Source organism: Acomys russatus, chromosome 32, assembly GCF_903995435.1.
Source record: "Acomys russatus chromosome 32, mAcoRus1.1, whole genome shotgun sequence".
Classification (NCBI taxonomy): Eukaryota; Metazoa; Chordata; class Mammalia; order Rodentia; family Muridae; genus Acomys; species Acomys russatus.
This window is the reverse complement of record NC_067168.1, coordinates 36,800,728-36,822,960: the sequence shown is the minus strand read 5'-3', so window position 1 is coordinate 36,822,960 and position 22,233 is coordinate 36,800,728. Positions and strand designations below refer to the sequence as shown.

Below are 22,233 nucleotides of genomic sequence, written 5' to 3'. Positions count from 1 at the left end.
GTGGACAGCACCTGAGGAGTGACAGTTGAGGTTGACCTTTGGCCTCTACATGTACGCGACGCACACATACACACAGAAAGAAGCCAAAGGAGAAATCTGAAACTGTAGCTGAATCCTCTTTCAACGAAGGGTCCCCTTTCTCTCTGGAACAAAGCAGATGCCTATTTATACAGGATGGGTGGTCACAGGCAATCTGTATCATGTCCGTCGATGGTTCTCACATAACTCTGACCTTTCTGACTACAGCCACCATGCCTATGGAAATAGCGTGTGTGGCCGACGTCCCACTTAAGTCTTAAGCTCCACCTTTGTGGCTCACCTCCTCTTCTGTGCATGGTCCCTTCCTTGCAATGTAGACTCAGATCCTGGCTGTGGCTTTTCTCCTTGTGGGCCAAATCTGGCGATGAGCTTGCCTCTGGGGATTTCACAAGCCAAGCTTGTGAGTGGTTATTGTTTATGTAAGAAGATATGGAGGAAACTGACATCCTGGCTGCTAGGAACCTTAGAATGCTTTATGCACAGGTCTTAGAAGGCTTTTCATCATTGTTCTACAGGGTGCTTTGCACTGGCTGCAGGTGTCAGTGAACAAAAGAATAGGCCTGAGCATTGGAGCATGAAACACAACTTTGATTGCCATTCTACTAAGAAGCCCAGAAGCAGACATAGATGAGGCAATTGATTTGCCCATGGCCAGAAATGGGGAGAAGAGAGAAACTTCAAGTCTGTCCCTGCCTTGCCTAGGGCAGTGTTGTTGTTTTTGTTGTTGTTTTGTTTTTGTTTTTGTTTTTAAGATTTATTTATTATGTATATGGTATTGTGTCTGCATGTACCCCTGAACGCCAGAAGAGGGCACCTGGTCTCATTATGGATGGTTGTGAGCCATCATGTGGTTGCTGGGAATTGAACTCAGGACCTTTGGAAGAGCAGTGCTCTTAACCTCTGAGCCATCACTCTAGCCCTGCAGTATTGTAATTTATAGAAAAGTTGAAACAGAAGCCATGCTATTAGCATCCTGGCAGAATAAAGATATTTTAAAGTGAAGCTTGTAAGTCTCCCTTTGGCTGTCAGACCACTGGAACAATGACCCCACCCCAACCCAGAATGTAGAATTTTCCCCAGGATCCCATACTGGAACTGAAACCTGGTGCCTCTGCCTGGTACCAGAGAGAGACTTGCCTCTCAGCAAGAGATTTCATATAATTCTGACAGCTTCTCAGAGCATCTTTCATGAGAGACTGGAACTAAGACAGTGCTGCTGGGCAAGACCACACCTTGGCCAGGATGGCTTTTGCCTTCTATTTGAATTTGAACTTCATATCAGGACCCTGAAGATGGGTTTGAGGAGGGAGATTTTAGCTTTAACTGTCAGCTTGACATAGCCTAGAATCACCTGGGAAGAGTCTCGATAAGCGATTGTCTGCAATCCCTACATTGGAGTGGCTTGTGGGCATGTCTGTGGAGTGGGTTTGTCTTAATTGAGATAACTTGTGTAAGACTACCCAGCCCACTATGGGTGGTGTCATTCCCTAGGTAGGGAGTCCCAAACAGTATAAGTGTAGGTACACTGAGCTGGGCACGAGCAAGCAAATGAACATACATGTTTCCATTTCTTTCTACTTTTGACCATGCACTAGCTATCTTGACTTCCTCAGAACAATGAACTATGACCTGGAATTGTAAGCAGAAACAAACCCTTCAACTGTGTTTCACTGGAATATCTTACCACAGGAAAAACCAAACAAACAAATAAACAAAACTACAAGAGGGAGTCCCTGGATCTCCCTGCTCCTTGTTCTGATGTGGCCACACTAACTGAATCTCTGCTTTCTGCTTTTCACTGTTGTCACTTTCATTGGCCTATTGAGGAAGAGTGAGAGAGACTTGCTTCTTAGGGCTGTCAGAGCTCAGCCTCTGGCACTGACAACTCTAGAGAAAGGATGTACACGGGAGTAGATTTGTCTGTGACCCCACACTATCACGACTGGGGAATAAGTCTTCTGGCACATGGCCCAAGGCTCTTGAGGCCAGCCAGTTTCAGTCTCAGCATGCTTACTAATTCTGTGGATCCTACTGCAGGTTGGGGCAGTGGGGCAGAGGGACTGATGCCCTAAGCAGCGGGACTCATTTGCCAGTGGCAGTGCCCATTTTTCACTGATGGGCTTCACTATCCTGTCCTGTCCTGCTCTGCCCTGCCCTGATGATGCTCACAGCTGTCCCTGTAGTATTATCTGATGTTCCTTTTCCCCCACACCAACCTTCAGGGCCATCTTAGTTCGGCCCCCTCCTAGAGATGGGTAAGGGCACTTTATGACCTCTTTCTTCCTGGAAACTGCTAACCTGCTGGGGCCACATCTCTGCAAGGAGCATGCTTATGGAATGTTTTGCTGTTAACTGTCACCCTGATTCCCAACTGCTGATTGTGAGATGGGATACAAAGTACAACCGAAGTGTTTTGGAACTTTGACAATGGCACCCTGAATAGATAGCACAGTTGGCTTGATGATAAGAAACTGATGAAAACAAACAAACAAACAAGCTTCTGAGCATTTGGACCATGTTTGTGTTCCCCAGATCTAAGGGGACAGACAGATTTCTAGGACTTCATGGCTAGCCAGCCTAATCAAGCAAGTCCCAGGTCCCAGTGAGAGACCTGTCTCAAAAACCAAGGTGGCCATCTCCTGGAAAACACCATCCAAGGTTGACTTCCGGCCTTCACACACACAAGGCACACTGGTATACATATACACGCATGAGCACATACAGTCACATACATCAGAAATAAGATAAAACTCACCAATGGGCCTAGAGATGTGGCCCCATTACAACTGTTCTTGTTTAGCATGCACAAAGCCCAGCGATGACGTAAACTGGGTGTGTGCAGGTGCCTTGAACCTCAGCACTCAAGAAGTAGAGGCAGGAGGATCATAAGCTCAAAGTTCTCCTTTGCTGCACAGTGATTTCGAGGCCACCCAAGCCCTGTCTCAAAAACAACTACCAACAACAAAAGAGACAGCCCTATGCCGTTGCCATCAGTGAATTAGAAGGTTCTCTGACCAATGCTGGGTCCTGAGGGGCTGGCAGGAGTGTGGCTCAAGTTCTTAAAGTCTGTGGTGGTGGAACTCACTCTTCTGGCCAGGGAACCTTTGGAGATATGTGTCTGGTAGGCTGCATGCTTTCCTTAAGAAAAAATCTGCCACCTTTGACACCACAAAGTGAACGTAAGCCTAAAGCGACATGCCACGGACTCTGCTGTGGCTGTCTCTACCTCACCAGCTTTGGTCATATCAAAAGGTCAGGGTGCTGAGAAAGTTTCTGAACTGCCCTTGGTGGGTTGGAGATGAAGGTCACAAGAAGACCAAAGAGGTTGTGCTGCTGCTTAAGATAACACCAAGAGGGTCCTGCCTCTCATTGCATGACGGCTGGAAAGGACAAAATGAGAAACTGCCCTCTGGTCCAGTACAGGGGCCCTGCACAGTCTGTAATAATGACAGCGGTTCTAAGGCCGTCCGAAACTTTCTGGTAGTTTTCTGCTTTGGACAAGCAAGCTGAGCATCTGAGGCTCGCTCTTGTGGCGCATGTCCCAAGGCTGCTTCCCTCGAGAGTAACTGCAACCCTCCCATACACAAGATGAGAATGAGGCCTTAGCAGAACCCTCAGAAGCCCAAGCCAGCGTGGGAGGCAGAGGCAGGTGGATCTCTGTGAGCTCGAGGCCAGCCTGGTCTACAAAGAGAGTTTGGGACAGCCAAAGCTACACAGAGAGACCCTGTCTCGAAAAACCAAGAAAAGGAAAGAGAAGCCAGGAGATGCAAAGAGGCCTCCAAGCGCCTCTCCTCCTTAGAGTACAGAATAAGGATACGCAGAGCCACCTGGGAATCCTGTGGAAGCTCAGTCCACAGGCAAAGACTACTCGAAGAACATAAGGTGCCCCCAGGCTGGAAAACAAATCAGATGAGGGGGTTGCACGCAAGGAAGCTACAAGCAAGAAGCTTGTGGAGAGTGAGATGTGAAGAGGAGAAGCCTTTGGGGGAAAAGGTTGCAGATACCAAGAAACCTGAAACAGAAAGGAAAACTACCGGGGGGGGGGGGGGGCGGGGAAGCCACCTGTTGCGTGAACTACTAAAATCTGTCCCAGTCCATAAATGAACTAGAAAGAGCCTGTTTGCATGAAACCTTCACAAAAGATGCAGTGAGTGGGGAGAGGGGTGGCTATGCTGTGAGCAGTGGTTGGCTGTTAGGTTCTTTTGTTTTGTTTTGTTTTGTTTTGTTTTTCAAGACAGGGTTTCTCTGTGCAGCCCTGGCTTTTCTGGAACTCACTCTGTAGACCAGGCTGCACTTGAACCCAGGGATCCTCCTGCCTCTGCCTCTCGAGTGCTGGGATTAAGTTGTGTGCCACCACTGCCCTGCTGATTGGTAGGTCCTTTTTTTTTCCTTTTAAAGATTCATTTATTTATTATTATCTATTCAGTATGCTGCCTGCATGTACACTTGCAGGCCAGAAGAGGGCACCAGATCACATTATAAATGGTTGTGAGTGACCATGTGGTTGGGGGGAATTGAACTCAGGACCTCTGGAGGAGCAGTCAATGCCCTTAACCTCTGAGCCATCTCTCCAGCCCTGACTGGTAGATTCTTATTAAGCCACTCATAATTTAATTTTAATAGTATTGTTTTAGCTGAGTATGGTAGTGTTTGCTTGTAATGTAGTGGAGGTTGAGGCAGGAATCATGAATTCTAGGCTAACCCGGGCTACATAAAGAGATCCTGTCTCAAAAAACAACAGCTGGGCACAGTGGTATATGATTTTAAACCCAGCACTTGGAGGCAGATGCAGTCAAAGGTGTGTGAGTTCGAAGACAGCCTGGTCTACAGAGTGAATTCCTGGACAGCCAGGGCTCTGTTACAACAAAGAAAAACTGTCTCAAAAAAAAAAAAAAAAAAAAAAAAAATCAACCGAGCAAATAAATGAGTAAGTGAAATAAAATAAAAATTCAATGAAAGTACTGATTTAAATGCATTTTTAAATATTTTTGTTGTTGTTGTTTTGTTTTGCTTCAAGACAGGGTTTCTCTACAGACCAGGCTGGCCTCAAACTCAGGGATTCACCTGCCTCTGCCTCCAGAGTTCTGGGATTAAAGGCGTGCGCCACCACCTGACTCAAAATTCTCATTTTAAGAACAAGTGCACACACATCAGAACATCGCTCACTGGACACATGGCTTGCCCTGAGGAGAGTCTCTCCTGAGTCACACAACACATTTTTGTCATTTCACCATGGCACAAGTAAAGAAATGGCACACTTGGAAAATTAAGCCCTGTTATGAGTATTTGTTCCATTGCTTTCTGAAATATAACACCAGATAGTCAATGAAAAAAAAAACAAAAAACAAAAAAAATCAAATTATAGCATTTGCCAATTCCTGTGGTGTGAAAACTCCCCACTCTGGCTGATTGCCAACTACCAACACAACACAGGAGGCCGCTGAACTAGGAACAGATAAACAATTGCATATTTTTCCACCATACAGATACAATAAATTCAGGCAGCCTCAGAAGCCACAGGAATGCAAGTGAGGGAAGGTCAAAGGGGCACAGTTTTCAGACTCCCGGCTCCTTTAACACCACGTCCCTGGGAAGGAGAAGCAGGAAACCGATTGACAGAGGTGGGCAGAAGTCGAGCTGGGGGCTGGTGATGGTGCTGTTTTGCTTTGTTCATGTCTGTTTTTCTTGACTTGGGAGATTATTGCATAACTGTTGCTCATTCTGTGGTAATTCTCTTATCAATAGGAATGTTGATGTGCTTTTAGATGTTTAGCACACAAGGATATAAGAATTTGCTTGAAAAGGTCAGCAGAGGGAAGACCTCTGCCTCAGGAACTCTCCTCTCCTTGTGCCCCCTCGTCTTCTGGAACCCACAAAGCTTTCCCTGATATGGGAGCCCTTCCCTCCAACGCCAAGCTTGCTGACGGCTAAAGAGGGAAGGGATGGCAGGTGAAGGAGGGGCATCTAATGTCTGTGGCCAGCCAAGTCACCACGGCATGGGAGCCTGAGAAGGAAGCAGAGAAGGAACAAGGATGTTTGGGGGGCCCTCTGAGCCTTTCCTCATAAGAGCCTTCTCTCTCAGCCTCTCCAAGAAGGAAGTCCTGTGACCCTCCCCCGTAATCTCATCTAGGCTGCAAGCGAGGTATAAAGCCACCCAAGCCGGACGGTGCTCTCCTCTCCACCCCCCATCCTGAAAACCTGTGTGTCTCTGCTGGGGAGGCAGTGCCAGGAAGAGCCCAGAATGTTCCGCCCTCCTCCCGTCCTAGAACTCAGCCCCTGTGATCTGGGTCCGCAGCATGCTATGCTGCCAGGGCAGTCACTGGTCAAAATTAGCTGACAAGAACATCAAAGGCCCCCGGGGGAGGAAAGGAAAAAAAATAAGTCAAACATTCTCGGTGCCTGCTGAGAGCTGAGACCACCCAGTCGGTCTCTCCTCATACCTCCTTCCCACCATTGCCCTGGGCACAGATGTCCACTTTCCCAACACCCTCAGGGGTTGCCAAAGGGTCACAGGATTCACAAGCCTGGCCCCTGAGTGATGACCCCTGCCTGGCAATCTTTTCTCTCGGGTCTCTGGAGCCAGCAGTCCAGTGGCATAGCTAGTCTCTGCATGTTGACTGGAGAAATGAGTCTCCCTTCTTCCCAGAAGGAAAGTGTCTGAAGTGTGGGACAGCCCGGACACAGTCCAGAGTCCACGCCGGAGCTCTGGGAACCGGGAAACTTAGTGGTCAAGAGCTCAGGGGACTGCCTGCCTAGAAGGCTCTGAGGTGAGTGGCTGGAAATAAGGTCTGCTGGTTATTGCTGTTGCTTGCCATGTTGAAAAACCAGACACGTAGCATGCAAAACCCAAGGTACATGGCTCCTGAGGAGTGACACGCACACACACACTCACAGGCATACACATAGCACACACATACTCCAGGCATGCACATCTCACACACACACACACCACACACATACCACATGCACACTCACACACCACACACATACACACACACACTGGCTGGACCCCAGACCTTGTCCTCCTCAGGCCCACTATGCTTGTGGCTCAAGCAGGTAGGACGGGAGGCTCTCCTGAGGCCTCAGGGAGACCAGTGAAAAAGAACCACCCTGTAGCGGCAACATCAAGCCATCGTGCTCACAGCTGCTAGCATCAAGGGCCGACAACGTGCTCCCTTAACACTAGTCCCAGGACCGCTGAGGTCACTGAGGTCAGGCTAAGGAGGAAGGGACAGGGAGAGGGCCCAGCATGGCCCCTAGAGAAAAACGACAGGCTTCCACACAGCTGCACAGCAGCATGTGCCTCAGCCCTAGAAGCCTCAAAGCAAACTCTCCCCTTGCCAAAGCCCTCATCTTCACAGAGCCTGCTCACATTGGCTGGCTCCACTATTGCCCGCGGGTCCTTAGGCACACCCACAGTGAGGTGCTGGAAGGCTCCGGGCTCAGCCTTTGCTCAGGTAATGCTGGCAGGTGGTGGGACACTGACTATAGCTCCCACCTGTCAGTTATAGAAACCAAGGCATAGCCGGGCCCACCACCTAGGCCTGGCCTGGCTGCTGAGGCCGATCAGGGCAAGGGCGTGGGCTGTGGCCCACCTGTGTGAGGAGCTTCCTTGGCCTACACTACACCTTCGTTTCACCCAGAGAGAGAACCGAGGTCACAGAATGAAGTGCAGCAAGACGACTTCAGAAAGTCACCTGACCACTCGTGCCCTTCCCTTGGAAAGAATACAGGATGACACCAAGAGCCAAGGTCCCCGAGAACTTGCCTCAGGCTCTTCTAAGGCCTGTGACCATCCTGAGTGGAGAAACCAGAAAGATGAGACGAAGAATTCGGAACCAGCTTTGGAAGGAAAGAAATGTCGGGGCTTGGCTTCTCACAGCGAGCTCACCCTGCCCTAGACCTAGAATCACGAGCTGAAAGGCCCTGGGGACGACTCCGTGATGTGGGTAACTTCTAAGCCAATAGCCACAAGTCCTGCCAAGTTCGCCAGGGGAACGAGGGAATCCATCTCAGCCCCATGTGCAGGACCAAGGCGCCCTCTAGAGGTGAGAGATTGTAACCTCTGTGTTCCCCTTGCTCTTCCCACTGATGGCCCCATGCGCGCAGCTGTTACCTGTTGACTTCATTATGGCCTTGGTGAGACCCCCACAAGCGACTATTTCTCTTGGGTTTTGTTTTGTTTTGTTTTGTTTGCTTATTGAGACAAAAATCTCACTTTGTAGCTCTGGCTGGCCTCAAACTCAGAGAGATTTGCCTGGCCCTGCCTCCTGAGGACTGGAATCAAAGGTGTGTGCCGCCACGCCCAGCTGCAAACACTAGTGTTTAAAGCAAACATTTGGTTCTGGTATAGTTTTCCAGAAACATTGCAAAGTTAGTTAGGAGGTCCCCCATACATCCACTCATCCTAGGATCTCCAAAAGACCTGTTGCCAAGGTCTACTGGTTAAAACGTAGCAAGCCGTGGGCTGGAGTGGTGAAGAGCACTTGTTGTCCCTGCAGAGGATCCACATGGCACTCAGCACCACCTGGAACTCCAGTTCCAGGAGCTCTGATGCCCTGGAGGTGATGGGCACACAGGTGGTACAGAGACACACGTGCAGGTAAAGCATTCATATGCAGAAAGTAAAAATAATAAATCTTTTTAAAGTTTTGTTTTGTTTTGTTTTGTTGGCTTTTCGAGACAGGGTTTCTCTGTGTAGCCTTGGCTGTCCTGGACTCACTTTGTAGACCAGGCTGGCCTCGAACTCACAGCAATCCACCTGCCTCTGCCTCCCGAGTGCTGGGATTAAAGGCCTGCGCCACCACGCTTGGCAAAAGAGTTTTTTTTTTTTTTTTTTTTTTAAAGCATACTGGCATCGGTATACAACTACTAAACTAAACTCCAGGCTCTATTTGGATTGCATCAGTTTTTCCACTAAAATCTCCTTTCTGTTCTAGGATGGTGTCCAGCAAGCCACACCGCATTCCAGCGTTCTGTCGACAAAGTCTTCTCTGTGTGCTGCATTGTTCACTATGGCTCATGACGTCAGCCATCTTTGGGAATTCTCTCCAGATGCCATAATGGATTTGTCTTCTGTTTATCTGCCAATCAGACAGAGATGGGAGGTTTGGGGAAAGACAACCACAGAGGTGTAGCCCCTCCCACTTTACATCCTATCAGAGGGTGTGTGCCTCCTACGTAGGAGATGCAACGTTCATCATTGGGCTTTTCCCCCATTTTTTTTTTTTTTCCTGTACTCTATCCATTCGTTTGTTTGTTTTGAGATGGGATCTCTCTGCACAGCCCTGGCTGTCCTGGAACTCACTATGAAGTGAGGCTAGCCCATACAGAAGGAGAGAGGTAGGGGCTAACCCAAGGCTCCCCTCTTAGAAGGGATATCAGATATGTTATTTGGAATGCTGTTTTTTTGATGTGTGTGTGTGTGTGTGTGTGTGTGTGTGTGTGTTACTTGTTAATAGGTGTGCTTGTGCTTGTATGTGCAGGTGTGTGTGTACATACGTGCACATGGATGTAGAGGCCAGAAGCTGACTTCCACAGTGTTCCTTGGTCCCCGTCTATCTGATTGTTTGAAACAGGGTCACTGCTGGCCGTGGAGCTCGTCCATTAGGTTAAGCTGATTGGCCAATGAGCTTCAGGCTTCTGCCTGTTTGGGTTTCCCCAGCCCTGGGGTTACAGATGGGCCCTGCTGCACTTGGCTTTTTTTATTTTGTTTTATTTTATTTTTAGGTGTATAAGTGATTTACCTGCATACACGTCTGTGTAGCACATGTGGGCCTGGTGTCCAGGGAAGCCAGAAGAGGGTGTCAGATCCCCTGAGGCTGGAGTTCCAGCCAGCTGTGAGCTGCCACATGGGTGCTGGGAATTGAACCCAGGTACCTCTGGAAGAGCCTCTTAACTCCTGAGTGATGTCTCCAGCCCCAGTGTTACGTGGATTCTGGGAGCTGAACCCAAGTGTTTATGTTTGAGCAGCGCCCTCCAGGCTCCTGTCCTCTACTCATGTTTCTCTCAGCAGACAGAGAGAAGGAATATATGTGTATATACTAAATTATACATCTATGCTGGCCATGAGTGAAGGCGCTTGCTGTCAAACCTGATATATACGTGTGTGTGTGTGTGTGTGTGTGTGTGTGTATATGTGTGTGTGTATACATATATGTATGTATGTATATGTAAACACACACACACACACACATATATATATATATATATTGAGTCCTGGCATTAAAGGCATGAACCACCACCACCTGGCAGTTTCCTTAGATTTTTTAAAAAAGATTTCTTTATTGATTATATATACAATATTCTCCTGCATGTAACAACTGCAGGCCGGAGGGAAGCACCAGATCTCATTATAGATGGTTGTAAGCTACCATGTGGTTGCCGGGAATTGAACTCAGGACCTTTAGAAGACCAGCAAGTACTCTTAAGCTCTGAGCCACCTCTCCAGCCCGTTTCCTTAGAGTTTAAAAGCAATTTTGGGAAACAGGATTGATAAAGGAAAATGGATTTGCAAATAGTTTGTCCAAACTAGGAAGAGAAAAACTCCTAATTTTTTTCCACCTCTCCTAAACCAGTGTTAAATTCCACAGAAAAGACAAGCCAAAAGCTAAGAGCCATAAGTATGTTAATTAAGCTGCTCAATATTCCTATTTCAATGGCCTGACAGCCAAAGGGAGGGGGACACACTTCTGTTTAGAATATCTCCTTTCCCGACATGCTCTGCAGGCCTGTAGCCATTGGTGAGGTGCATATGCTCCAAGCTCCCAACCACAATCCGTGAACAGTGCTAATGTCATCAGGACAGCACACACACACACACACACACACACACACACACACACATACACACACATACACCACATGGGGGAGGGAGGACAGATTCTTTTTTTTTTTTTTTTTTCCTCAAGATTTATTTATTTATTGTGTATACAGTGCTTGCCTGCATGACAGAAAAGGGCATTAGATCACACTATAGATGGTTGTGAGCTACCATGTGGTTGCTGGGAATTGAACTCAGGACCTCTGGATGAGCAGTCAGTGCTCTTAACCTCTGAGCCATCTCTCCAGCCCCAAGGAGGACACCATTGTCCACCTTCCTTCCCTCCCCCCACAAATCTCTCTCATGAGTTCATGTCTCCCTGTTTTGTTTCGTGACTCACCTACGCTACCCAGGACCACCTGTGTGGCTGTGAGCTTGGAGTTATCTGTTGGAACCTGGTGGCCTCAGCAGAGGGTACACAACTAAGGAGAGTGAAACAGTGACCGCCCCTCCCATGTATGAAAATATAATGAAATAAATTATTATGTATAATTAACATATGCCAATAAAAGCATTTAAAGGTGTTTTGTTTGTTTTTGTTTTTTGTTTGTTTGTTTGTTTGAATGTGTATGAGTGTTTGCTTCAGTGTATGTCTGTGCATCACATACATTCCTGGTGTCCTTGGAGGTGGGATCTCCTGGAACTGAAGTTGCTGGTGTTTGTGAAACTACAGCGAACAGCTTGTTAAGCTTTCTCGGTAGAGGGCATTAAAGAAACACTTGGAGAGGGACAGGTTGTAGGATAAAAAGGGTGATGAAACCCCACCAATCACTGAGCTTCAAAAATCAGGCAACATAATCCCTCCACTTCCAGACAACCCTGGAAAGCCCCCACCCCCACGCCAAGAAATTCTATGTAAGCCCCGCCTTCTGCTGGGTTCCCTGCTGCTTCTCTCCTGAGCAGCAGCAGCCACCCCCCTGGGTTTTTTCCTCCCAATAAAACTCTTGTGTGAGTTTTGCTGCGTGGTGCGACTCTGTGGTGTTTCTTGCCTCCTGATTTCGAGGAAACTTCTTGGAGCAGAACTGTACGGCTTCTGTTGGGGGAAGCCGTCCTTCTGTGCTGCAACACTTACACAGGCGCTCCTGCAGTTTCCAGTATGGACCAGGAGAGGGCAGTGTTGGTAGCGGCCGTGGAGTTCAGAGGGGGACTTCTCAGCCTAAAGAACACTGTGGTTCTCAGCCATCCTAACATCCAGCTTTAATACGGTTCCTCACATTGCGCTGACTCCCAACCATAAGCTTTCGCAACTGTAATTTTGCTACTGTTATGAATTGTAATATAAATACCTGTGTTATGCTGGTGAGGATGTGGGGAGAGAGGAACACTCCTTCATTGCTGGTGGGAATGCAAACTAGTACAGCCACTTTGGAAACCTATCTGGTGCTATCTCAGAAAAATGGGAATAGGGCTTCCTCAAGACCCAGCTATTCCATTCCTTGGAATATACCCAGAAGATGTTCCAGAACACAACAAGAAACTTTGCTCAACCATGTTCATAGCAGCCTTATTCATAATAGCCATAACCTGGAAACAGCCTAAGTGTCCATCAGTAGAAGAATGGATAAAGAAACTGTGGTACATATACACTATGGAATACTACTCAGCTATGAAAAACAAGGAATTTCCGAAATTTGTGGATAAATGGATTGAGCTAGAAATTATCATAATGAGCGAGTTAACCCAGAAGCAGAAAGACTCAAATGGTATATACTCACTTATATCTGCATACTAGCCCAAGGGGCATGTCCCACAAAAGCCTTCACTTACCAGGAAACTGGGACAGAGGGGAGGACATCCTATTGGGACTCTAGATGAGAGAAGCATGGGAGAATAGCAAAGTAGAAGGATCCAGAGGGTCCTAGAAACCTACAAGTAGAACATTATGATAGGCAGATTTGGGCCCAGGGGTCCTGCTCAAACTAAGGCACCAGCCAAGGACAATACAGGCGGTAAACTTTTAACCCGTACCCAGATCTAGCCAATGGTCAGAACATTCTCCACAGTTGAGTGGAGAGTGGGATATGACTTTCTCACATACTCTGGTGCCTCACATTTGACCATGTCCCCTGGAAAAGGGGGGACCTGGTGGCACTCAGAGGAAGGACAGCAGGTTGCCAAGAAGAGACTTGATACCCTATGAGCAGATACAGGGGGAGGTAATCCCCCTCAGGAACAGTCATAGGGGAGGAGAATAAGGGGAAAATGGGAGGGAGGGAAGAATGGGAAGATACAAGGGATGGGATAAACATTGAGATGTAACAAGAATAAATTAATTAAAAATAAATAAATAAATAAACAAATACCTGTGTTTTCCAATGGTCTTAGGCTACCCACAAGTTGCAAACCGCTGCTGTAGATGGTGGACCCCGGTTTTTTGTTGTTGTTGTTTGGTTTTTGGTTGGGTTTGGTTTGTTTGGTTGGTTTTTGCTGCCCTCTCTACATGGATTAAGAGACCCAAGTGAAGGGCCGGAGAGATGTCTCAAAGGTTAAGAGCACTAGCTGCTCTTCCAGAGGTCCTGAGTTCAGTTCCCAGCAACCACATGGTGGCTCACAACCATCTGTAGTGAGATCTCCTGCCCTCTTCTGGAAGGAAGGCTTGCATGCACGTGTTGGGAACCAGCAGGCCACTTACTCATGTCTTGTTGATTCACACAGGAGCCTGCAGAGCACAGACCACTCGGGGAAGAGGCAGGAGAATCTCTACAGTGATAGGACTGCCATGCAAATATAAACAGAGTACCGGGCTGGCAATCCGATCCGGCAAAGGGTCAGCACGCTTAGACCTGCCATCCCCACAGCGCCAGCTAACAGACTTTATCATCAGTTCTACAGCAGGGGTCAACTGGCTCTGAGGCTCTGTCCCGCTTACCTCCTTGTGGTCCCCACACATCTCCCTCACTACTATCTCCTTCTGTGCAGCAGGGTTCATACACTCCCAAGGCCACTGAGCTTTGCTTGAGTCCTTCCCGAAGTGCCAAGTCAAAGGTTCACTTAGAACAAACAGATCTTTGGCAGGTGTCCAGGCTGAGCCATCGCGATGTGTAATGGGCACAATCCTTTACAATATGAAACACAAATGTGCCCTTGTAAAATAGAGTGTAAGAGCCCGTATCCATTGCTCCTGTCACCTGTCATAACTAGACCACAAACCAGATGACTTAAGACAATAAAAATGTATGCTTGCGGTTCTGCAAGCCGGAAGTACAGAATCAAGCTGTCTGCAATCCCTCCATCCATGCAGAGGCCTTAGGGAGAAACTTCTCTTGCCTCCTTAGGTTCCAGACATTTCTTTGTGTGTGACAATCTAACTCTAGTCTCCGCTTCTGTCCCCAAAAGGCCTTCTCCTGTGCTTCTGTGTCACACCTCCCTCTGCCTCTGTTGTAAAGATGCCCGCTGTTGGATTTGGACCTCATGTAAGTCAAGAATCGTCTTGTAATTCAGTTTTGCCTAATGTGTCTCAAGCCAGCTTTGAGTTCTTAGCCCAGGGCCTGGCCAGCTTTCCTTCTTCAACACCCGGTCATGTCTATACTCCAACCATTCCTTGCCCATCACACTGTGAACCCCTGTACACGTGCCCCTAACAGCCTCAATCCCCAGTACAAGACATTTAAAGGCAAATGAAGTATAACCCCAAAGCTGCAGAACCCTCAAACGTATTCGAGTGAGCCTGTTCATGGGAAGCCTAGTGCTGTAAAAACTTCAATTTCCTAGGGCAACACCTATCGCCGTTAATTGGAGCGACTGTGACCGACACTCCCCCATACTCGGAAAGATTAGACCCTCGCGGGAGATTCCAGCCACTCCTGTCTGTGTTCCCTCCCAGGTGCGCAAAATTCTGTCCCAACTACACATGACCTCAGGGGGTGACATAGTACATAGGAGATGGAAAGTTAAGCAAGGAAGGGGTGCCATCTATTCAGCTATGGAGGAGCTGTCACCCCTGCTGGGGTCAGATTTTTCAGTGATTCACTAATTATAGGGTTGCTCAGGCTCCTGTTAGCCCTCCCTCAGCCATGTTTCCGCAAGTGACCCCAATAAACTCATGCTAAACTAGGGTTACTTCAGCCTGTGATTGTTGCCCTACGTGGGGTGTCTAGACAGCCACCCATTTTTCCCGGGAGAGGCTAATGCAACCCTAGGTACCCTCGTGCCATTGCCCCAGGTAAGCTGTGCCCTACTGCTACACTTAGCTGTCCTTTGTCCCTGGGCACCCTGTGTGGGCTCACCTAGCATCCTAATATAGATTGGGTTGTGAGCGACAAGCAACTCAGCCTTTCACCTGTGGCTGGATTGTGTCCTGATAGCCATGGAAATTCTGTATCTTCCATGGCAGGCCTTATCTCCGGTCCTCGATCACATCTGAAAACACTCATGTTGTCCACACACATTCACAGGTAGACGCCTCATGTCGGCTGTCACAATTCAAGCCACTTGGAAAAGGTCCACATTGCTAACCACAGGCTCAGAAGACTGGGCTGCCGGAAGAAGAGAGCTTTGGACTTTGGTCTTGGGGCACACTGGGGACCCTGCAGGATGTAGGACTGCTGGCTGGCTGAGCTAGGCTTTAGTAACTTTCTAAACAAAAATTGGAGAGAGGTAGACGTTTAGTTTCACCAACTCAACTCTCCTCTATAGTGCAAGAGAGGAAAGGAGCTACGAGGTGGGCAAAGAAAGGCAGAGCTGATTCTCACTGTACACAAAGGCCCTAAATGTTATCTTGCATACCATTGCCAGCTGCTCAATGAGAGCCCTTGTGTCATCCTTGTGACATTTGCCCGTTTTCCCGGGAAAGGCTAATGCAAGCCTAGCTTTAAACCTTTGTTTTACCCTGTGTTCAGTTGACTTTGTTTGTTTGTTTGTTTGTTTGTTTCTTGAGACAGGGTTTCTCTATGTAGCCTTGGCTGTCCTGGGCTCACTCTGTAAACCAGGCTGGCCTCGAACTCACAGCGATTCGCCTGCCTCTGCCTTCACTGCCTGGCTCAGCTATTGACTTTTTAAACACTGAGTCCACAGCCAACACTATAACTGGGACACGAACAAAGCTCCCCTAACGCTTGCGTTTTCTATATTAGAAACACGGTGGCCTTCTTTCTCCTGGGAGCATGTCAGCAGCAGCCCTAAGGGTTGTCTTACACAGTGAGACCTCTATGAAAAAGCCTAAAAAGGTGCAGAACACGGACAGCACCACTGAGCACAAATAGAGAACTCCTATCTGTTGAAGGCTGGAATGGGCATAGCTCAGTGAAAGGTTGAAAGGGAGGAGGGGCAGAAAGGAGAAACGAAACCACCTCCCCAAATGTAGTTAATTTATAACTGACCAAATAATGCTGAGAAACTGAACGACAGCAGGAAGAAAAGAACCCACCGTGGTCTGAGTCTGGCCGCGAGGTGGCTGTGATTTGGCGCAGAGGCAGTGAAGAGAAGCTGGGAAAAATTTTGTTTCCAAACGTCACAGGAAGCCCCTCCCCCTTGCTTCCTTCCTTTCTTCCAAGCTAAGGGGCTTTCAGGGTGATAGGTCAATGGCCGACAGGATAATAGGAAACCCCACCATATCTGCGCATGTGCAGATGGGGTCTTGGGGGTGTAGACACTCAGAATCGCTGGGCGTCTGCCGATCACCATCCTCCCGAGGAACAAGGTGCGAATGAGGACTTGCTTCACAGAGTGTGGGAGTCTCAGGGAGGCCCCTTTCGCCCCAAGCAGCTCAGCAGCTCAGTAGATGAAGATTTTCAAATGTTAGAACCCGAAAAGGCTAGTGTGGCCTCCGCCACTCGAGGGGATCGGTGCCAGAGGCGGCTTGTTCCTGATTTGGACTCCAGTGTTCTCTTCCTCACTGGCATATTGAGACATAAAAACCAAAGCCCCAAAGTTTGCCGCTTCTTCTATTTGTCCACTGCTGACCTCTGAACTTGGGAACAGACTCAACTGACCTTTGTCCCTGGGACAGAGGGACCTGAACTGCAGTCCCAATTCAAATCTACACAGGGATTACTAGCCTGAACCCTCACTCTCTGCAGTGGACAACTCACCTCTTGCCACAGGTCTTTCCGGGACCAGAAGACCCTGCCCTGGCAAACAAAGGCCCTGGCCCCAGCCTAGGCAGGCCACTGCAACCCTGATGGACAAAGACATAGAAATATGGCAACATGTATTCCAGGAGCTGATCCAAGAGGTGAAACCCTGGCACAAATGGACCCTCACACCCGACAAAGACCTTTCTCCCAGTGTTCTGAAGCAAGGATGGACACAGTACCAGCAAAAGGCCTTTGCCAGGTGAGGGGGGCACGGTGGGAGGTACGCCAGAAAGTCCTGGCTTGTTTCTTACTCATCTGTCTTCTCGTCTCTCTAGACTTGCACACTGAAGGACACAGGAGAGAATTACTGAGAGACTAAGAACTCAGGCTGGGAGGTGGGACCGTGAGGAGGGATGTGGGGGAGGGCAGTCCTTTACTCAAGGGGCTCTGCATTTGCTCCCAGCTTTGAAAGAGTCCCTCTTTTTGGAGCTCTGGGAAGAGACGGATTCACATTAGGGAGACTCCCTCTGAGATGGGGCAGAAATGCGTGGCCCAAAGCAGCTCACAGCACTCATGCCCTTCTTTACTATGAGCTGACAAATTCTTTCTTAAATGGGACTTTCAGGGCCACCCAACATTTCATTCTCTCTTTTCCAGGAGAGAAAGTAGGTGCCCCCCAAGGCCTAGGGGTGGAGGTAGAAGGGCACAGAGGGTAGTGGCCTGTGAGCTGTCACGCCTGCTGCCGTCTGTGAGGGGACTGGACCTTTTCCAGCCACATGATGCCCTGGGACACTCCAGAACAAAGCCTTAGTCTGTTTATTCAAGAATCTGGCACTCTGGCCTGTCAGGCAGTAAAAGCTAAAGTGCTGAGACGCTATTCAGGACAGCCCAGGCCTGTGAGCAAGACTGAGCGAAAGTAACTCCCAGCCAGCGCATTTCCTGGGGCTCAGAGCTACCGTCTAAATTCATCCCCACATCTGCTCCAAGAGGGCAGGCTAAGATCAAAAACGTAGAAAAGAGGGGCTGGGTCTGGAGCTCAATGGCACATTTACTTAGCACGCACAAACTCCTAGGTTCTGTGCCTAGAACCAGCCTGAGAGCTAACTCACCCTGCCCAGTCTCCCCCAAGCCCCGTCCTCACACTGCAGATGCCTCCTCTGTCTCAAGCAAAGTTAGGGTCAACCACTGTGAAAAAAACATTAACAACAACAACAACAAACCCACCAGGATTTAGCTGAACAATGGCTCCCAAGGTCACCTAGGCTGAGGAAGAGGGCTCCCAGCCTTGGGAAGAGTAGATCTGTTGCTTAAGTCCCGGCGGCCAGCAGGTCCCATGGCCCCAACCTGACTGAATCGAGAGGCAGTACGTGGGCTATTTGATGAGCAGCAGATGTCTGTGTCACAGTGCGGTCTTCTGGCTTTGCACAATGTGCTAGATAACACACGTTCCTTCTTCACTCTGTTCCCAGCAAGTGTTGAAAGGAAAGCTGGTCTCTGCTGAGGCGGTATCATTCTGCACCCGGCTGGAGGCAAGCAACTTGGGAATAACGTGAAATTCTCTGGCATGTGTAAGAAAAGGAATGAGTTAAGGGAGAGAGACTACAAAAGGAGAGAGAGCCGGAGGCCATGATCTCTGGGGATCCTGCTGCATCGGACCCCCAGTAACCAAAAGCAGGCAAGCTGCCTGTGCAGGCAGGAGACTGCAGCTCTCTCCTGATCTGTTTGGTGGCTTACCCAGCACCCACTTTTATCCACTTGCTGATTTCAGCACAAGGTCCTTGGGCGCTGTTGCCTGTATAGCCTTGAATGCATTTACATCAATATTTGAAGGAACAAGCCAGGCTTGGTGGCACATGCCTTTAATCCCAGCACTCGGGAGGCAGAGGCAGGCAGATCGCTGTGAGTTCAAGGCCAGCCTGGTCTACAAAATGAGTCCCGGACAGCCAAGGCTACACAGAGAGGCCTTGTCTTGAAAAAAAAAAAAAAAAAAATTTTTTTTTTTTTTTTTTTTTTAAGAAACAATGGGTTGGGGCCCAGTTACCAGAGCTCCGGTCCTGCCTTTCAAGGCTGGGGCATGATGAGTCAGTTCCCAATGGGTGCCTTGCCTCTGAGATGTACCCGCTGGACTTATAAAATGCCCTAGGTTCCTCCTGAGTCAGACGGTTTGTGATTTTCTGTTCGCACAGTAGGTACCTGATGATGATCACAGGGCATGTTGGTAATACAGCGGAGGTGAGAGAAAGGAAGTTGTTCATTTCTCTCACCGCTGGTGAGAGACGCCTTCTCCCTCTGGCACCTGCCCACAGCTTGACTGGAACTCCGGCTCTCCCCTCCACAGGTTCCACTGTCCCACGTGCTGTCGCAGTTGGGCCTCTGGCCGAGTCCTGGTGGTCTTCCACATGCAGTGGTGTGAGAAGAAAGGCAAGGGATACGTGAGGATGAGGGCCTTTGCTCAGAGATGCAGTCGGTGCCCAGAGCCTCCATTTGCAGCTCCGGAGTTCACGTGGGATAACATCTCAAGGATCCTGAACAACCTGATCTTCCGGATCCTGAAGAAGTGCTATAAAGAAGAGTTCAAGCAAATGGATGACGTTCCTTTGCTTGGGGACACCAGCCTTGAAGGACCACATGACAGCAATAACTGTGAGGCATGTCTGCAGGGCTTTTGTGCTCAGAGTGGCTTAGGCCCAACCTCAAAACCACCAGCACCCACCTTGTCTCCCACCTCTAAGTCAACTAGGGAGGCTAAGGTCACTGCCACTTGCAGCAACATGCCTTCCTCACAGCCCTCCTCTAAGGTGGAAAGGCTCCAAGCATCAGAAGGGAACCTCAAAGCCAATCATCCTACCAAAGATGACCCCAAGGTTAGCCACACCTCCAGACCATCAACTGTTCCAATAGTGACAACGCAACCATTGTCACTAGTAAGCTTACCTACCCCCAGATATGTCACTGATATGCCTTATCCCACCAAGAGCAGCAGAGCAGCAGAGGTAGCAAAGAAGAAGCCGGGGTCCAAGGCATTTGCCCCTTCCTCCTCATTTGCCCCACCCCCTTCCTCCTCATTTGCCCCACCCCCTTCCTCATTAGCTGGGCCCACTTCCTTCTCATATGCTGGTCACAGTTCTTGGCACTCACCAGCAAACACCACTTGCCAGGTAGAGATAAGCAGCCACAGCCACCCACAAAGTGAGTCTTTCTGCTGCAAAGCTTGCTGCGAGGGCTGCTGCAAGTGCTGTGGAGCTTGCTGCGAGGGCTGCTGCGAGTGCTGCAAGGAATTCTGTAACTGCATGTCACAGAATCCATGCTGTCGGTGCTTGGTCTTTCTAATATTTGTTGTTATTGTTGTGATACTTATAACACAATATGGCCTATGAGCCTTGAGAAAAAGAATGCCGAGTAGAAAAAACAAAAGAGTTGCAACACCCCCAAAAGGTCACACATTGTATAATCCTCTTTATGTGAAATGTCAATAAAACCAGTAGAGCCCAGAGGTGGCTCCCAGGACTGGAGAAAGGGGAAAACACAAAGCCGCCGTTTAAGCAATGTGGGGTTTGTGAAGGGCGATGAAAACGTTTGGGAATTTGGTGGAAATGGTGGCGGTCCTTCAGCACTGTCAGGACACTAAAAGCTGCTGAGCTTTCCTTCATGAGATGGTTAATTTCTCTCAGGCTGGGTAGATGGCTCTGTGATTGAGAGCACTGGCTGCTTCTCCACAGGTCCTGAGTTTGGTTCGCAACACCCACATGGTGGCTCACAACCATCAATAATGAGGTCTGATGCCCTCTTCTGTTATGCAGGCGCACATGCAATAGAGTGCTCATATACACAAATAAATACATTTTTAAAAAAAAAAATGATTACTTTTCTTTTCTTTGTTTTTTCCCCATGGTGGCACATTAGGTTAGATTTGAGGTCTCAAAATGTAGTCAGAGTTGGTCTGGAACTCACTAGGTAATCTAGGCTAGCTTCAGGCTTAGAATAATCCTTCTGTTTTGGCCTCCCAAATGCATAAATCTCAAGATATGAGCCACAATGTTCAGTAGATAGTTTTCTTATGTGACTCTTACCTGATTACATTTTTAAAAATACAGTTTTGATCTATCATAAAAGAATGTAAAAAGACTAGAGTCTGAAGTGTTGAAGGCTGAGGACTCAGAACCGTTGGGAAGTCTTGAACCTGTGATCTCCTCAGCAAGTTTTGCACAGACCCTCCACTGTCAGACTGGGAGGGTTTGAGACAGAAGCAGTAAGTGAACACCTAGGTTCCCAAACAATGCACCACAGAGGTGTGTGTGTGTGTGTGTGTGTGTGTGTGTGAGTGAGAGAGAGAGAGAGAGAGAGAGAGAGAGAGAGAGAGAGAGAGAGAGAGAGAGAGAGAGAGAGAAGAAGAAGGAGGAGGAGGAGGAGGAGGAGGAGGAGGAGGAGGAGGAGGGAGGGAGGGAGGGACCATTAAAAGCGCGTTTAGGGAGCTGGAGAGATGTCTCAGCAAAAAATGCTCAAGTACAAGGTGTTGTGGAATAGTTATCAGACTCTAGTTCCCAAATAATTGAAGACAGAAACCTTATGTTTATGATAAGCTTTAAAGCACTAGCGCTGGACGGATATCAACCCTCTAAGCTATTTTGCTATTTCCCAGCTCCTCACCCCAAGCTACTTGCCATAATTGTTCGTGCCTGGGCTGCTTCTGCTCCATCGGGCCAGCCCTCATGGTCACGTGCTCATGGTCCGTACTGACCCATGGCGACGTCTTCCTCTCTAGCTTCTGCTCCTGTTTCTCCCTCCTTCCTCGTGGTCCCCATCTGACCGGAAGCTCAGGAACCTAAGCTCCGCCTACTTCTCTTCTGCCCAGTTACAGGCGTCTAGCTATTTTTATTGACGAACGAACTCGAAGTTGGAGAGCAAGGTCTACACAACATCACTGTGTACAGGAGAATGCACTCATCTGGGTGGTAACCAGATATTGGGGACCAGTATTTAGCACTTGAGCATACAGCACCAGACGAAGCCCCAACAACAAGGACCTAAGTTTGGAACTCATGCAGTAGTGAAAAACAGGGTGTGAAGTCATGTAGTCCCTCCAGCACAGGGTAGCTGAGACAGGCAGCCAGTGTGGCCACAACTGTAATCTACAGGCCCAGTGAGAGGCACCACCTCACAGAGTGATAGTAACAAACAAGGCGGTGAAGTAAGGAAGATGTCGCGTACCAAGCTCTGCGCTCCACACAAACGCGCACACAAGGCACGAGGTTTTTACATAAAAGGCTGATTTTATTGAGATAAAACTTACATTAAACTATCAACAGTCTATTCGTGTAAAATTCTACACTTCTGCGTTTTCACATATAGTTCTCATAT

The 22,233-nt window shown here is 48.5% G+C and overlaps 1 protein-coding gene across 1 annotated transcript; it reads left to right on the top strand.

The window, feature by feature from the left end:
- The first annotated feature begins 16,945 nt into the window (after positions 1-16,945).
- On the top strand, positions 16,946-21,754 carry Rtp3 (receptor transporter protein 3). The gene is made up of 3 exons (XM_051140396.1): positions 16,946-17,134; positions 19,214-19,799; positions 21,638-21,754. Exons 1-3 carry the CDS (start codon positions 16,980-16,982, stop codon positions 21,752-21,754), a joined length of 858 nt encoding a protein of 285 aa, XP_050996353.1. The 5' UTR covers positions 16,946-16,979.
- Positions 21,755-22,233: the final 479 nt, after the last annotated feature.

What these genes read in the sequence shown, in the direction of transcription:
- Rtp3 (XM_051140396.1), top strand. Translation starts at nt 16,980, where the DNA reads ATGGACAAAGACATAGAAATATGGCAACATGTATTCCAGGAGCTGATC. An exon ending in CAGCAAAAGGCCTTTGCCAG is followed by an intron (nt 17,135 to 19,213) that starts GTGAGGGGGGCA and finishes TCCCCTCCACAG; the next exon opens with GTTCCACTGTCCCACGTGCT. An exon ending in CAACGCAACCATTGTCACTA is followed by an intron (nt 19,800 to 21,637) that starts GTAAGCTTACCT and finishes CTTCCTCTCTAG; the next exon opens with CTTCTGCTCCTGTTTCTCCC.